Source organism: Symphalangus syndactylus, chromosome 10 (assembly GCF_028878055.3).
Source record: "Symphalangus syndactylus isolate Jambi chromosome 10, NHGRI_mSymSyn1-v2.1_pri, whole genome shotgun sequence".
NCBI classification, from domain to species: Eukaryota; Metazoa; Chordata; class Mammalia; order Primates; family Hylobatidae; genus Symphalangus; species Symphalangus syndactylus.
Genome location: NC_072432.2, coordinates 123,064,707 through 123,082,104, shown reverse-complemented (window position 1 = coordinate 123,082,104; position 17,398 = coordinate 123,064,707). Strand labels below are relative to the sequence as shown.

General features: G+C 40.4%; 1 protein-coding gene across 4 annotated transcripts in view; it reads right to left on the bottom strand.

Annotated features, from left to right (window-relative positions):
- LEPROTL1 (leptin receptor overlapping transcript like 1) overlaps window positions 1-17,131 on the bottom strand; it is a 43,819-nt gene extending 26,688 nt beyond the window's left edge. For 3 of the 4 annotated variants that reach the window (XM_055295875.2, XM_063610905.1, XM_063610904.1), the window contains exons 1-3: window positions 16,960-17,106; window positions 10,262-10,337; window positions 7,745-7,931 (exon numbers count right to left, since the gene is read on the bottom strand). In XM_055295875.2, the coding sequence (XP_055151850.1) occupies window positions 7,745-7,931; window positions 10,262-10,337; window positions 16,960-16,975 (279 nt within the window). In that variant the 5' untranslated portion in view covers window positions 16,976-17,106. Of the gene's footprint in view, window positions 1-4,127; window positions 6,442-7,744; window positions 7,932-10,261; window positions 10,338-16,959 lie in introns of those variants that run through there. The other variant, XM_055295876.2, reaches the window with a different exon arrangement.
- Between the last annotated feature and the right edge of the window lie 267 nt (window positions 17,132-17,398).

Genomic DNA, 17,398 nt, shown 5'->3' with positions numbered 1-17,398 from the left:
TTAGCATCCCAACTCTGAATAGTGTTTTGTTTGGCAAGGGTCTGAAACAAGGCAAATCGTGGCATGTCTGGGTAACAGGTGGACATGGTGAACCAGTTTGGATCTGTGTTCCAGAACCTTGATTTTTATTTTCAATCTCTCCCTTACTACGCCTTTACTCCTACCCAGGTGATATGGATGAGCAAAAACTTGGTAGTCATCACTGACTCCTCTGTCTTCCACACAACTCATCAGCAAACCTGCTTTTATTCCTTTAAAATACAGCCTGAGTCTCACCACTTTTTCTGTCTCCATAGTATCTGGGATCTAGAGATCAGGGTGTCAGAATCAAAAAGCTGTCCCCGACTGCCTCCGAAACCCCAGGATGCTGAAGAACCCGACTGCTGCTCCAAAGGAACTCTCACATCCTGGGACCCTGCTGGCTGGCACAAGACCCACCAGAGCAACAGAAAACTGCCCCCCACCCGACCTCTGTCTCCCAAATCTTTCCCTTCTGTGAACTCCACACTTCTCTCCTGGCTTGGAGAGGAATTGGCTTCCTTTGATATATTTCTATGTCTCTCTTATCTCATTAGATTACCACTTCAGAGAGGGACTGTGCTCCAAGATTTTCCTGTTTCCAGTAGTACCTGGAATGCTGTCACGCGGCATGTAACTGCCACTGGGAACAAGGAAGTTTTCTAGAGGAAAAGCTGAAACCAAACGTGGAATTTCAGCATAACTATCTCATGATATAACCGAAGTGAGACACAGAGATGTGAATGCCAAGTTGTTTCTACCTAATTCATTGGACATTTCTCAGCATCTGGGTTTTTAAATGTATATATTTTTGAAATCACTGTTTTAAGCACTGTTTTGATTTAGTTGATAATTTAATCAATTATTTTAAATAATTACTAGGCTATTTAAATTAGTAGATGACAAACATCATTTGTAGTATGAAGTATAGCTCAAAACCATCTTCTTTTTAATTCTTAGGGACTAACACCTTTGTCTTCACTGCTACACTCAGTTAATGTTTAGAGCCAATTCTTGCTTATGTTTTGGAAGTTGATGATTTAGACCCTCCCTGACAAAAATAAATCCACCTACACTTGGTTTAATCTTAGGAAGTTGTTTCAGTTGTAAACCCTTTTAGAAACAATCCTCAAATAGATGACATAAGTAAACCTAGCTTTCAGAAAAACATCTGTCCTACTTTGGGGAGGTTCCCAAATCTACATAAGTTCATTTACTTCTATGTCATAGTTGTATTTACATGATATTATACAATAAACTGATCTACCAAGAGAAAAAGATACTTCCGATGTTAAATGCCAGACACACTATATATCAAGATAATAAATACTAATGCTCTTACAAACAGATATGGAAATACTCACGTTTATTCTTTAGTATTTTATTCTATTGGCTGGTTTCTGTGGTTGTAAACTTCCACAACGCTTCCTTCATAGTATTAGACATTCTACTTGCTTTTTTTTTTTTTTTTGAGACTGAGTCTCGCTCTGCCACCCAGGCTGGAGTGCAGTGGCGTGATCTTGGCTCACTGCAACCTTTGCCTCCTGGGTTCAAGCGATTCTACTGCCTCAGCCTCCCAAGTAGCTGGCACTACAAGCACCACCACCACACCCGACTTAATTTTTGTATTTTTAGAAAAGATGGGGTTTCATTATGTTGGCCAGGATGGTCTCGACTTCTGACCTCAGGTGATCCGCCCCCCCTCAGCCTCCCAAATGCTGGGATTACAGGTGTTAAGCCACTGCGCCCAGCCTCTACTGGCTTTTGAAGTAAAAAAAATTCACCCACTACACACACACGCGCGTGCACACACACACACACACGGAGTACTGCCTCTAAATACAAAACTCCCCAGAATTACAGTTGAAAGATAAATGTTTTATGGTCATAGTCTCTCACTCATAGAAACAGGTTTGGATTTTCTCTGTTCCCACCACCCTCTGCTGGAATTTACAAGCCTAATAGATAATATCTGAATTACTGTGACTAACTGTGTGTATGGGCATAAACCCACAGATGAATTCAAATAATCTTCAAGAGACTGGAAGCAAAGCATACAGTATAAAGTTTCTTGTAAAAATAAACTGTAAATCTATCTTCATCCCTAAACTTTCAATAATTAAACACAAACAGTGAAGTGAGATATAAGACCCCAGAAATCAGATAAAGGTCTATGAGTATCTTGAGCTCAGAATAACCCCTACATTAAAGTATATTATAAGGCTTCTTCTGCTGCACAGCACGGTAACACCTCCTTTATCTGGTGCTCCTTTTGCAATCTCAGATTATCTAGTATACAGTTAAAAATTATTTTTTTTCTTAAAAAAGCCTTTCAAGAGGAAGAATACCTGTCACAAAGCATTTCATTTGTATAAGAGGTAGGAGGCACCCTAATTAAGTCTACTGATGTACTGTGTACAGAAATGTTACATAATTGATTTAATAAGCTTGGTTGCCTTATTTTTTTCTTTGACCACTTTCCACTCTTCCTAATATACTGTAAATCAGCAACTTGGAAACAAAATAAGGGGTGCTAGAAACAAATACTCAGTTGTACGAAAAGGATCAAAACACAATTCCAGAAAAATACAGGTCTGCAGCCACTTATGATGGGGGAAAATTGTATATGATGATAGTCCTAAATTACCAAGGAAAAATTAAAGTGTTTTAATATATTCTAAGAAAACACAAGTGTGCGATCCATTTAATACGTTCATCAAATGATTAAAGTAAAACAGACATTAGTTCTTAGTAAGTTAAGCTTCATTCGTCTGCAATATTTACCTACAGGATATGTTTTCTTCCTTGAGAATGCCATAAAATGAACAGACCTGTAATAAAATCAGAGCTCCTAATCTTCACTGAAAGAAAGGGCAATACAAGCTTATAGAGAAGAAATACGAATTTCAATTTCTCACCAATTGTATACATCATAAAGCATCCTGGGATCTAAAACACACATACCACTTAACAATAACGTTGTGTTGCTTGTTAACTTTGGTGCATTGATTAAAAGTTTTCTGAAACTTAAGAATCTAGTCACATTCAATATAAATATCCTAGACTTTAGAAATCTGGATTATTTTGACCAAAGTGTGATGGCTCACGCCTGTAATCCCAGCACTTTTTTCCAGAGCGGTGGTTGGTGGGGGGTGGTGGTGGTGATGACTTGAGGCCAGGAGTTTGAGACCAGCATGGCCAACATGGCAAAACCCCGTCTCTACAAAAAATATGAAAACTAGCTGGGCATGGTGGTGCAGGCCTATAATCCTCCCAGCTACTCAGGAGGCTGAGGGGCAGGGGGATAACTTGAGGCCGGGAGTTTGAGACCAGTGTGGCCAACATGGCAAAACCCTGTTTCTACAAGAAATACAAAAATTAGCCAGGTGTGGTGACCTATGCCTGTAATACCAGCTACGTAGGAGACTGAGGTACGAGAATCGCTTGAAGCTAGGAGGCGGAAGTTGCAGTGAGCCGAGATCATACCACTGCACTCCAGCCTGGACACAGAGCAAGTCTCAAAAAAAAAAAAAACAAAAAAAAACTGTATTGACAATGCCCCAAAAATCATATTAGAGCAGATGTTTAGTGTCCACGGCCTAAATTTTTTAAAGTATAAGATTATAATTAGGACAATTTGGGACACGATTAATATTTGAAAAAACAGAACAGCACTTTTTTCTCCTCACAGTGTACCAAACAGAAACATTTTTTGTTTAAAATGTTTGCAAAAAGTAACATGCTATAATAATGAGTGGTAATAAATACATAATAAGTAGTCATAAAAATGTTCTGAAAATTTAAGAAGTAGGACCTTGCCTTTAGGTCAGTAGTAGTCTTAAATGTCAACAAAACCTTTTATGACTATTTTTGTAAAAGATTTTGTAAAAATTCTACTTCTACTAATCCTTTTACTATAGCTCAAAATCACAGGGCTGCATTGTACTATCTGTTACTATGGTTTCCATTTTATTTTGGAATGGAAACTTCTGCAAGTCTAACATTACACCAATGTCATCTTGCTTTACATCACATTATTAAAATGTTAATGCACTTTAGAACGAAAGTATGCAATATATTTTCATTTCAAAAACACCCACAAACTAAAATAGATATTTAAAATCTTTATTGTTTCATCATCAAAAGTTTTCTTTCATAGAAGAATGGTAATGCTGTATCAGTGCATATTCTATGGAAAATTCATCTCAAGTAACTAGCCTAGAAATCAGAGACAGCACTATGTCAAGCTAGTGTACAAGGTCAAAGACACAATGCTGCCAATGCAATTAGTATATAGAAAGAATACGCAGCTGTTAGAAAAAGAGTCTACGGCCAAGTGGATAAAACAGTAGCAGTGCACTGCACTGACATCTAGAACAGAAAATGGGGAAGGACCAGAGAATGCACTTCCTGCAAAAAAAAGTCCAGTAGGTCACAGGCACAAAGAGTTCCCAACTGTCTCACCAGCTCTCTAACTCATGTGTACCTGCACCTTCCTCTTTAAGTCTGAACATTATAATACCACAAGCCACTTTCAGCCTCAAGTGTGAAGGGTCCAGCCACATGCCGATATTTCGTCCTGCTTCCCGTCATCTCATATCTAAAAGTCATGGCTTAAGTTAGGCAATAAAACCTGTGGCTTTAGGCATCTTTAGTAAAAAAGCTGAACAAATCCCAAATTTATTCCTATTTTCTTGAGAAATAAACCTCATAAAACAACAAAAGATAGCTGTCATGATTACTGAGTTTTGGCTGATGGTGAAATAATTTTCATGTAAGTATACTGAATAAACATACAAACAAATATCCTTAACAAAATACTCTCAGACCAACTTGAATGTTTTTATAACCTGCTCCAGAAAAAAGTCCTGATAATTGTTAGATGTAAACGACCACCACAAATTGATCATGCCTGGTTACTGGGAATTTTTTGGTCAGGTATGTTTCTGAAGCTGCTATATAGCTGGACTTGGCTACTTTGCATTAACTCACACAACAAATGCCTTTTATAAGGAAACAGCAGATCTATCATGATGAAATCAAAATCAAAACAGTTCAGAGGTATACAGGAAACTTGTCTTAAATACTTTTAAATTACATATGATATAACCTTAGAGAATAAGAACTATTATTACCATGGTCTAAATCTTAAACTGTTAATGCATGAATTATCTGTAAGACTAACAAGTTACTTGTTAATCATGGCAAGGCCTTGCGAGGGAGGGGGCACTCTGAATGTACGGCATAGCAATTATTTTCCAGGTAAGTAAACACTTCTAAGTGTTATTAAACTATATTTGAAAAGTTATTTTATGTAATATATACAACATACAAAATAAGTCAAAAGGAGGAAGCAGAGGAAGGTTTTCTGGCATATATGATGCAAACATACAACTGTCCCTCATCAGTAGTGGTTCCATGTATGTCCATTTTAACAGGGTAAAACATGAAAGGTTGATAGGAGATCACAAATTTCACTTATAAATAGAAACAGGATTCAAAAACTGGAATTTCAATTCATTTCTTCCCACATTGCAACTCACTCTAACAATAATAAACAAATAAAAACCCTATCTCAAAAATCTGTTTTTACATCCTTAAAGTTTAACATAAATTCTTCTAACAATTGAGAAGAAAAGCACTCCTCTGTAGCAATTCCATAAAATAATTTTAAATTCACAAAACATCTGTCTACCAGTAAAACCAACAACCCTTAATGGAGGGCATGGGCAGTAACACTTGGCCCCTCTGAGGTATAAATGCAGCTATATTTGCACTGAGTATACAGTCTATAACGTATGTCAACCATCTGCATGTTTGCATAACATTGGGAGTGACGTCATCCTGACTGATTGAAAACTTATTTTTATAATTTTTGTAATAATGGAGGCTAAATAATTTTAAGAGAAAAGATGTACTTGCCCAGTAATAGAACCGGCGGAATTCTGAATTCCTAACCAACGCAAATGTTTACATTAAAAAAGTGTTTAACATTGCATATTGATTCCAAAAAAAATCAACTGAACAGGAAAAACACATAAATATTTAAATTCAGCAGGACACCACAAAAAGCATACTATAGATAAGTGTGAAATCAGTCAAGCTTTTCCAAAAGAGAAAATCCTTTTAATCCTTCAGCAAGTCTCTGTGAAAATAGTATGCTTACAATAAAAGTGAGAAGGGAGCACCTAAAATACCCCCAAGAGGCTTGCTATACCATTCAGCATTAACTGCCCCGTCTCCTGTGTGCGTGAATGGCCAACAAATGACAGGAAGTCCATTTGACAATAGTTCAGTAATTTCTTTTCACCACTGCTGCCAGCTGAAGTCGTCATTGCTTCCAAAGACCAAGAAAAAGCCTAGTATAGTTGCAAAGATGACTGTGTTTCCTGTGAGAACAAGTGCACAAGCTCCCCACTCAATCTATAGAAGTAAGATACACTCAGTTAACAGCCATGAAAAACTAAAGGAAAATGAAAAAAAAAAAAATCAAGGCTCTAGTTGTATCCCAATTATGATCTAAAAGAAACATGGCTTGTAACAGCAATTGTCACAGTGCTGAACACATACTTATAAACATATATAGTATAAAAATATATATAAACATATAGTATAAATATATAAAAATATATAGTATAAATATATATAAATATATAGTAAAAAATATAAATATATAGTATAAATATATATAAATATATACAGTATGAATATAAATACATTTATAGTATAAAAGTCGTACTTTTATACTAGCATTTTCATTTACCTTTGGTTCCTTTAAAAAGAAAGTCATGAAATGACCATTCAAAAACAAGCTTGACTTCTGGGCTATGAAGAAGCAGCATAAAATTCTACAAGTTTCTGTTTATAAAGGAATGTGCTTACTCTTCCTTAATCTAAAAATCTATCTAGAGTAGATTAAATTTTAGCATATCACAGATGGAAACACACCCGTGTACATTCTTTTGAAGGGGTGGGAAAATAATTGCCTTCTCCATATGGCTGTCTTCTCTACCTCCCCAAAGATGAAGGCGCGTGGATCAGTCAGTTTGGGAGGAAGAACTGAGTACCCGTAGCCAGCCCCTTCCCCTCTTCAGTGCTTTTCTGCCTGCAGAGCACATGCATCTTCTCAGGTCTTCCATATTTTAGGTTTTACAGGATAGGCCTGGGTTGTTCAGTACTGCGGGAGTTGATATGCTCAACTCTGACAGTTAAGTATTAGCAAGCCGGCCAGGTGCAGTGGCTCACGCCTGTAATCCCAGCACTTTGGGAGGCTGAGGCGGGTGGATCACGAGGTCGGGAGATAGAGACCATTCTGGCTAACACGGTGAAACCCCGTCTCCACTAAAAATACAAAAAAAATTAGCCGGGCGTGGTGGTGGGCACCTGTAGTCCCAGCTGAGGCAGGAGAATGGCATGAACCTGGGAGGCAGAGCTTGCAGTGAGCCGAGATCACGCCACTGCACTCCAGGCTGGGCGACAGAGCGAGACTCCGTCTCAAAAAAAAAAAAAGTATTAGCAAGCCAACAGTTGCTGCAGATCCAAGCCACATTCTCCAATATCACTTCTATTAGTTAACAAGAACAAACAATAAAGTGAGATTTTAATCTCTATCTTCTAGGCTCTTATGTCTTTCATCTCTTTTCATGTCATTAACAAAAACTTTGCTTGAGAAAAATGTAACACATGTTCAATATAAAATCATTAATGGAAGAATATATTCACTTACCAGATGTGCTCTGGCAAATACAATAGGGAGTCCAAAAGCTGATACGACAATGCCCGTTGTAAGAAAGATGGCAAGTTCCTTACAAGCGTTACTCATAGCATCTGTATCATCCACTAATCTTCTTGCTATGCAGTATGGAATAGGTGAAAGGATGTAAAAAAATAGAACAAAGAGGGGCCAGTATTTGCTAGAAAAAGAAAAATAAGTTAATGTAATTTTTGCTATGTCATTTTCCTACACACAAAATATGGTCTTTTTTAAAAATCAGGATTCAATTCCTTGACTTCTAATGGATGATACCCAACCTTAGCATAAAGATGAAACAACCCTAAACTTCTCTTACAACACAAGTCCCAAATTACAGAAATCAAAATACAGAAAAGAAGCTAAAAGTAATTTCGAACACTTTCAGTCAGAATATAGAATTTATCACAATAAAAATAGATGGCTTTCACTCTACATCTAGTTAACTGTATTGTACCACAGTCATTTCCTGGTTTTGAAAACTATGGTTATGTAAGATCTTATGACTCTGGCAGCCTGTATGGAGGGTACAGGGGACCTCTGTGTACGATTTTCACAACTTCTTCAGAATCTAAAATTGTTTCAAAACAAAAAATTAAAAAGAAATAGATGCCCTTAAAACTACCATAGAATAAAACAGGTATCATGGTGGAGATCTGATTATACAGAGGCTAATGATAAGCAGCTATTTATGTTTCTTAAATTTTTTTTTTTTTTTTTTTGAGACGGAGTCTCGCTCTGTTGCCCAGGCTAGAGTGCAGTGGCATGATCTCGGCTCACTGCAACTTCTGCCTCCTGGGTTCAAGTGACTCTCCTGCCTCAGCCCCCCTGACTAGCTGGGATTACAGGCATGCGCCACCACGCCCGGCTAATTTTTGTATTTTTTAGTGGAGATGGGGTTTCACCATGTTGGCTAGGCTGGTCTTAAACTCCTGACCTCAGGTGATCCACCCGCCTTGGCCTCCCAAAGTGCTAGGATTACAGGCATGAGCCACTGCGCCTGACCATTTCCTAAATATTTTAAGAAAAAAATTAAAAATTGAATATATGCTTAAGAAAAATAATTGAAACAGTACAAAAGCACAAAAAGTAAAGACTAAAAGTTCCAAATCTCCTCTTGCCCACTTTCCTATTGAGCTTCTCAGGGACCCTTCCACATTTCCACATAAACTTTAAAATATGAATGGGTCCCTGCAGTTTTCTAACAATATGTCTTGAACATATTTACATGTTAGCACTTACAGCTCTTCCTCATTCTTTTTAAGACTGCCTAGTATTTCCATTAAAAGATTTACTATAATTTAACCATTTTTCTTTTGAAGGACATTTAGGATGTTTTCAGAATTTTTTTTGGCTCTTATAAATAAGGCACAAAAGAACAAAACAGAAACAAAAACCAAAAAATAAACAAGGCTGCTTGAACATCCATACTCTCCCCCACTAAATATATCTTTGTAAACATCTGCAAGTGGGTTTGTATGAGAAAGTCTAAGAAGTGAAAGGGCTACCTCAAAGAATATATACTTTGAGAGCTACAAGCAAACTTATCTCCAAGAAAACTATCTATGTGTACTTCCCCAACAGCACAAAAGAGTGCCTGTTTGCCCTGTCTCTTGTCTTTGCCAATGGATTTTGTTTAGTTTTGAGTGAGGCTGGGGATATTTTTATGGGCTTATTAGAAATTTGTAGTTCTCTTTTTGTATTTGTTTTTCTATTGAGTTGTCCATCTTTTTCTAATTTATCTAAATGTTAAAATGTTAACTTTGAGAAGTTCTTTCTATCCTAAGTAATTTTTTTTTTTTTTTTTGGAAACAAGAGTCTTGCTCTGTCACCCAGGCTAGAGTGCAGTGGCGCCATCTCGGCTCACTGCAACCTCTATCTCCTGGGTTCAGGTGATTCTTCTGCCTCAGCCTCCCAAGTACCTGGGACTACAGGCACGTGTCACCATGCCCGGCTAATTTTTTTGTATTTTTAGTAGAGATGGGGTTTCACCATGTTAGTCAGGCTGGTCTTGAACTCCTGACCTCAGGCAGTCCTCCTGCCTTGGTCCCCCAAAGTGCTGGGATTACAGGCGTAAGCCACCGCACCCGGCCAGAAAGTAATTGTTTACATCTCTCTTTTTTTTTTAGTTAATTGTGCTTTGACTGCTTATGGTATTTTTTTTGCAAAAAGACATTTTAAATTTTCTTGTAATTAGTATTATCAATAGATGTTAAAAACTGAGCAGGAGGGCTCAGGTACTGCGTAGCTATCTTGCCATTGCAGACTCAGCAGCAGTGAAAGAGCAGGTAACAGCCAAAAATCTTATTTGCATCTTGGTGTCCTAAAATCTTTAGAAACAAATTTTAAGTGATGATTTTTACAAAGGTATGTGTTTGGTAAGTGAACATTTCTCCGCATTACTTTTACAGTAGTAAAAAAACATATTTTTTAAGCTTTAAAAGTAGAAAAATTATACCCTTAAATATTCAGGAAGACAAACATTTTACATACTTGTATATTGGAAGGGCACATCCAAGCATCAAAAACATCAGTCCGATTGCTCCTCCAAAGGACAAACTAATCAAAGCTGCAAAGCAAATAAAAAGTGCAACAGGAATATAAATTAAATAAATAGTATTTTTATTAATATCAGCAGTCTGAACATTATCTGTAACCTCAGAAGCAAAAATCCCTCAAACGTATTAATAGTAAGCTGCCATCAAAAGTGTAAGTTATCTAGTCTTAGAATAAGCCTTCTGTGGTATCTTCAAGGCAAAATGAAGTGACACTGGCCTTTTTTTTGAGATGGAGTTTCACTCTTGTTGCCCAGGCTGGAGTCCAAGGGCTTGATCTTGGCTCACTGCAACCTCCGCCTCCCAGGTTCAAGTGATTCTCCTGCCTCAGCCTCCTGAGTAAGCTGAGATTACAGGCATGCACTACCACGTCCTGCTAATTTTCTATTTTTAGTAGAGATGGAGTTTCTCCATGTTGGCAGGCTGGTCTCGAACTCCCGACCTCAGGTGATCCACTTGCCTTGGCCTCCCAAGGTGCTGGGATTACAGGTGTGAGCCACCACACCCGGCCAGTGACACCGATTTTTAAAGCTCTAACCTACTGCTAGTACCCCACCCCATTCCCCAGATGCTGGTTCCCTTTCTAAAGAGTCAAAGTCCACAGGCTCAGTGCTCTTCTGGGCATTAGAATTATATTTACTTCACAGATCACTACAGTTTTGAAAAGCAGTATGTGGAGAAACTCCACATTCTCAAGTTTACTGGACTTTAGAAGCCTCATCCTATAGGAAAACCTCTTCTAATCAGCTCCTGTTTCTTGCACATATACTTTCAGTGTGCATAAAACTGACCAGAAAAAATGCCCGAGAATATCTGTAGTTAATGATTTTCATCAATTAATTTTGTTGCAGATCTTTAAATAATTTGGAAAGTAGAGCTGGGTTTCCTTCCCTAATCTACATTAGAAAATCTGTAGGACAATGGGTTATAATCCTTCTGAAGTATCACTATTTTAACATGTTATTATAAGCAATAGATGCATTCTACAGGTGAAATAGTTTCTAAAGCTACACACACACACACACACACACACAGTAGTACATTTTAAGGTACTCTCACATATTAGTGAATAGAAACAAGTTTCTTGATAGGCATAGTTAACCAATGACCTAGACTAAAGCAAAGAAACAAATGATAGCTGAGTGCAGTGGCTCACGCCTGTAATCCCAGCACTTTGGGAGGCCAAGGCGGGCGGATCATGAGGTCAGGGGTTTGAGACCAGCCTGGCCAATATGGTGAAACCCTGTCTCTACTAAAAATACAAAAAATTAGCTGGGTGTGGTAGCACATGCCTGTAGTCCCAGCTACTCGGGAGGCTGAGGCAGGATAATTGCTTGAACCTGGGAGGCGGAGGGTGCAGTGAGCCTAGACTGCGCCTTTGCATTCCAGCCTGTGCAACAGAGCAAGACTCCATCTCAAAAAAAATTAGTAAATGATAAATTTATTTTGCGTTCTATACAACCTGTATTTCTACAGTTACAGTGGCTAAGAAAATAACTAGTTTTGTTGTTGTTAGGTCATTTTATTAAAATTCAAAAGTTAAAATTCAAAAGATTTGTAGAAGGTCTAAAAGTTACCAGGACAAAGGCTAACATAGAGAAACCAAAATGAACAGGAAACAGGTTCAACTTTGCCAAGTACTACTGATATACTCTGCAGAACTAAAATGGTCATAATCAAGGACACCCAATGACATAGTGGCTTGGCAGATTTGGCTTTTGGTTAGATCGCTGATGCAGGTTATGGCAACTCTGAACACATCACTTAGTCCTGAATACCATTCTATTTCCAGCTACAGGAAAAGAATTGCATTTTTACTTTACAGCAAACAAGGCACTTCAAGTTTACAGGGGAATGTAATATAAACTGTAAGGAAAATACTGAATTTACCATTTGTTTTCTTCAGTTCCAAATTGGTTCTCATCACCGGGCCCTGCCCACCTCTCCTGTGACGTGTCACACCAGGCTACTACAGTGTCCCTGAACCCTCACTTCAGTTATACTGGCCCTCTTTCCTTTCCTGGAAATCAGCAGGCTCACTCACTCACGTGGCCTGTGCACACTTTGTCCCTTCTGCCTCAGACATTTTTTCATTCAAGAAATATTCACTGAGCACTAAATATGTGACAAGCACTAGGGATACAACAGTGAATGAGGCATGGCCCTCTCCCACTCCTCTCTACTTTCCTCCAACTTAACTCCTGCTTTTCCTTCAGATCTCAGCTCAACCAGTGAAGTGTTTTTTTTGTTTTTTTTCTTTTAGACGGAGTCTTGCGCTGTCGTCAGGATGGAGTGCAGTGGCGCGATCTTGGCTCACTGCAACCTCCGCCTCCGGGGTTCAAGCCATCCTGCCTCAGCCTCCTGAGTAGCTGGGACTACAGCTGTGCACCACCATGCCTAGCTAATTTTTTTTTATTTTTTTATTTTTAGTAGAAACGGGGTTTCACCACATTGGCCAGGATGGTCTCCATCTCCTGACCTCATGATCCGCCCACCTTGGCCTCCCAAAGTGCTGGGATTATAGGCATGAGCCACCGCACCTGGCCCAAGTGAAGTTTTTCCAAACCTCCTGATTAGACCAATTCCCTGTTATATTTATTTATTCATTCCTCTAACAAACATCTATGGAGCACCTAACGTGTGTCAGATACTGTTCTTGCTACTGGAGACAGAGCAATGACAACAAACAAAGCTTTTGCTCTCACGGAGCTTATGTTCTAGTAGGAGAAGAAAATGATTTTTAACAAGCAAGTGAATAAATGTCAAGTGATGACAAACGTCAGGTAGAGTAAGGGATGGGAGTGCTAGTCTAGACACAGTGGCCAGGGAAGGCATCTCTGATGAAGCACCACCTGAGCAAAGATCTGTATGAGGGGAGGGAGGAAACCATGTGGATATTTGGGATGAATATTCCAGGCAGAGACCCATGTATGCTGAGGTCCTCTGTTCACTGAATGCCTCTCCTTTGCTCAATTATCAGCTGCGATTTCCTACTGGTTTGTATTTTGTCTTTCCTTCTCAACTGTCCATTTCATGAAAGGAGGCAGCAAGTTTTTCTGTTGTGATTCGTGCCCTGGCTTTTAACACTCAAGAAATATTTGTGGAATGAATGTAGCAGAGTGGAAGCAGCATGGAACTGAGGACTCAGGAGGGTCCGAGGCCCTAATAGTTACTAACCAGTTGTCCAAGTAATTTATGAGTCTCAGTTCTTCCTTCTTTAAAATGACAGTTGGACTAGATCTTAAATGCAGATAATTTTCTGAACACTAAAGGTACTGTTAAGACATCTAAGTCCATTACTATAAATACTACCTAGTAACACCTCATTCATTCAGAAGCCATTTATAAGCAACTTAGAATCCTGAAGAAAACAAAGGCCACTAAAATGAGACAAAATAGATGTTACAAAGCCCATACACTAAAGCCAACATTCTCTATAAACAGACCCTTAAGTTCTTATTTATACTAATTCATTTTCGTGACACAATTGTTAGATGGGAATTCAGAGTAAAACACATTTTTATTTTAAAGAATCATCTATGCTCACTTATATATATTTTTCAATAGGTAATTCATATACCCAGAACAAAAATTAAGTGAAAAGGAACTTTCTCTTATCAAAAGTAATCACTATTACCTGTATACCTTGTGACACAAAATTTTCTAAGTTTATCTTCCCACATTGAAACAAATGGGAACTAGGAGAAAGAGTTGCATACAAGCAAGAATTGCCCTTTGACAGGAGGGAGGAAACAACAAAAAAAATTTAAACCAGGCAGAAAAATCTCAAAAAGCATGTTCACGGTAATCTCCGCAAGAGGCAAGCCACCTTAGGACCATGATGGCCTCTGAAAGTGGCTGTTCTGTGACAGAGAACAGTCATTCAAGTTCTTATCAAAAAAGAAGGCCTAAATTCTTTGACTACACTCTTACAAAGTTAATGAAAAATGATTCCTTAAAAAAAAAAAAAAAAAAACCAAGGGACTAAAATGAGATAAGGCTCAGGTATCAAAAAGCAATTTTAAATACATAAACCAAGACTGTCTTATTATAAGTGCTATGAATATGAATACTGGAATAACATTTGTTTGGGGGAATCAAGATACCTTGAGATAATACTTCTATTCCATTAAATGGAATACTTTAGTATTCCATTAAATACTAAATATATATATATATATATATTTTTTGAGATGGAGTCTCGCTCTGTTGCCCAGGCTGGAGTGCAGGTGGCGTGATCTTGGCTCACTGCAACCTCTGCCTCCCAGGTTTAAGCAATTCCCTGCCTCAGCCTCCTGAGTAGCTGGGATTACAGGTGCCTGCCACCACGCCCGGCTAATTTTTTTGTATTTTTAGTAGAGACGGGGTTTCACCATCTTGGACAGGCTGGTCTTGAACTCCTGACCTCGTGGTCCATCTGCCTCGGCCTCCCAAAGTGCTGGGATTACAGGTGTGAGCCACCGCGCTGGGATTAAATACTAAATATTTTTTTAAATGTTCATAACACAGTTTGATGTGACATCTCATCTTCCAGTCATACCGAATAAGGTAGCCAATTAGAGGTTAAATTGCTTAAAAGTGTTCTCAAAACTTGTAGTTTCTTCAATCTTATGAAATTGGCAACTAAGAAAATTTATATATACATTTCATCATTTGTATATAAGCTGTTTCTTAAATGACACATCAACAAGGCAAGAATTCATACAGTAATTGAGTGATGCAACATTTGGAAGACAAAGCTTAGATAAGTCTGGTTTCTACTCTCAAAGCCTCTAGGCTAGGGATGGAGCAGCCCAATTATCTGGCAAAACTCTCTAGAGACAAGATGCTGATTCTGTGATGACAAAGAAATTAGAGTAGAAGGAGGGACCACTTCTCTAACCTGGGAGTTACCAGAAAATCCAATATATCAAAAAGTAATAGACAAATGGCTCAAGAAATGCCTAATGGTCTCTAATTACAGCAACACTCCTTCCTAATATAAAGATATTAGGCCAAGAGAAAGAAACATACTGACTCATAATAACCAGAAAATCCTGCTGAAATCAAAAGTGCAATTCACCTGAGGCACCTTCATCAGTTTAATGCAGTATTTCCCTAGGTCTGGAGAAGTAAATTACAAAGCTATTTTCTTAAGAGACTCCCGCATTGGCCGGGCGCGGTGGCTCACGCTTGTAATCCCAGCACTTTGGGAGGCCGAGGCGGGCGGATCACGAGGTCAGGAGATCGAGACCACGGTGAAACCCCGTCTCCACTAAAAAAATACAAAAAAAATTAGCCGGGCGTGGTGGCGGGCGCCTGTAGTCCCAGCTACTCGGAGAGGCTGAGGCAGGAGAATGGCGTGAACCCGGGAGGCGGAGCTTGCAGTGAGCCGAGATCGCACCACTGCACTCCAGCCTGGGTGACAGAACGAGACTCCGTCTCAAAAAAAAAAAAAAAGAGACTCCCGCATTAACGACACTGAAGAAACAGGGAAGAACAGGGAAACAGGCAACATCATAAAAACCACAGCAATTCACAATAACTGCCTTTCACATAAGGGTTTAAAAGAGTCTATCACAGTTCAAAAGGAGATTACAAAGTATCCCAGTTGCTTAAATGACAAGGTTTTATATGGCAAATGAAATGTTTTCAGACATTGAAAATAAACAAGAAACAGTAAGACTGTGACCCTGAGAAAAAAAACTCGATTAAGTTTGCCTTAGAGAAGAAAAAATACAAAGAAAACCACTGCTCCCAAAGTAGTTCCTGCTTCCTGCCTGACTGCCCTTCTACAAAGCGGCAGGTCAAGAAATCCATGTAATTAGTTAAGCAGTAGTTGAAAACTTTCCTCATCACACTGACAACAAAACTACGTAACAGTTGGAACAAATGCAACGTTCCTTTTTTTAAAAGAGAATACATGAATAAGCCAGTAGTTTTTCATTAAGTTGTACCACTATTTTATCTTCTAAAAAAAAAAAAGGAAAAAGAAAAACTTTGAAATTTGGAAAAGCCTCAGGGTGCAACCGCGGAGCGAGAAGAGAGCCAGGAGCACTTTGGGGTCGCCTACAGGATCAACTCTAGGATCCAGGCACCGCAGATGAAAATGCACCCATTTCGGGAGGCTGTAAAGCCTCGGGCGCGGGCGGCCGGGGTGGACGTGGGGCTCGAGGTTTCGGGCAGACCCGTGCAGCGCCCGCAGACCGCACTTGTGCCTTTAGGTGGGAAATGACTGGTTTTCTATAGCTGGCATCTCCAGCAGCCTCAGCCTCCTCAATCCCACGCTCTGCCTGCCTCTCTCTCGGATGCAAACTCCTGCAAAACCTGTGTGGCCGACCAAGTCGCGACGGGACTCCTCACTGACCGCCAACCACTTCATATTTTGTCTGGGGGGCGATGGGTGGAAGAGAGGCTGCCGAAATCGGCAGAAAGTGGGGGCTGCGGGGCGAAGCCGGGGTCGCAATCGTCCCTTGCCCGAGGGCGCCGCGCCCACCTCCGGGCCAAGGGCAGGGCCTGGGCGGGGGTCGCTTCCCCGGCGCAGGGACCCGACGCGCGCGCCCGGGCCCGGAGGGGAAGTGCGGGGGCTGCGTGGGACCCCCAGCCCATCTTCCCCGGCGGGCCCCAGTCCTCCCGCGTCCAGCGCCCCAGGCCCACCTTTGATGCCTGCCATGGCGGTGACGTAGCTCCTGGCTCCACTACCCGAGGCGGCGGCGGCGGCGGCGGCAGCGGCGGCGGCGGCGGCGGCGGCGGCCGGGAGACCCAAGACGCGCTACGGCGGCCAGACAACACCCGGAAGTGCGCGACGCAGCACTTCCGCCGGCGGCTCGGGCTCGCGCTGGGGCGCGGGGGCCTCGCCGGGCTGGGCTGTGGGGCCGACCCCTGCCTCTCTTCTCCGCGGGTCTGCAGATCGTCGCCGGCCGAGGCTTGCCGCCGCCGCCCCGACTGGGGGAATGAGCAGGCGCCAGGTCTTGAATTCCCGTCAGGGCCGGTCTGGGGGCTCCCTGCTGAAGCCCCTGTCCCTGATCCCGCAACCTCCCGCATGCTTTGGGAAGGGGTCGTGGGTAGCGGCCGTCTTTTGGATGCACGTGTGATG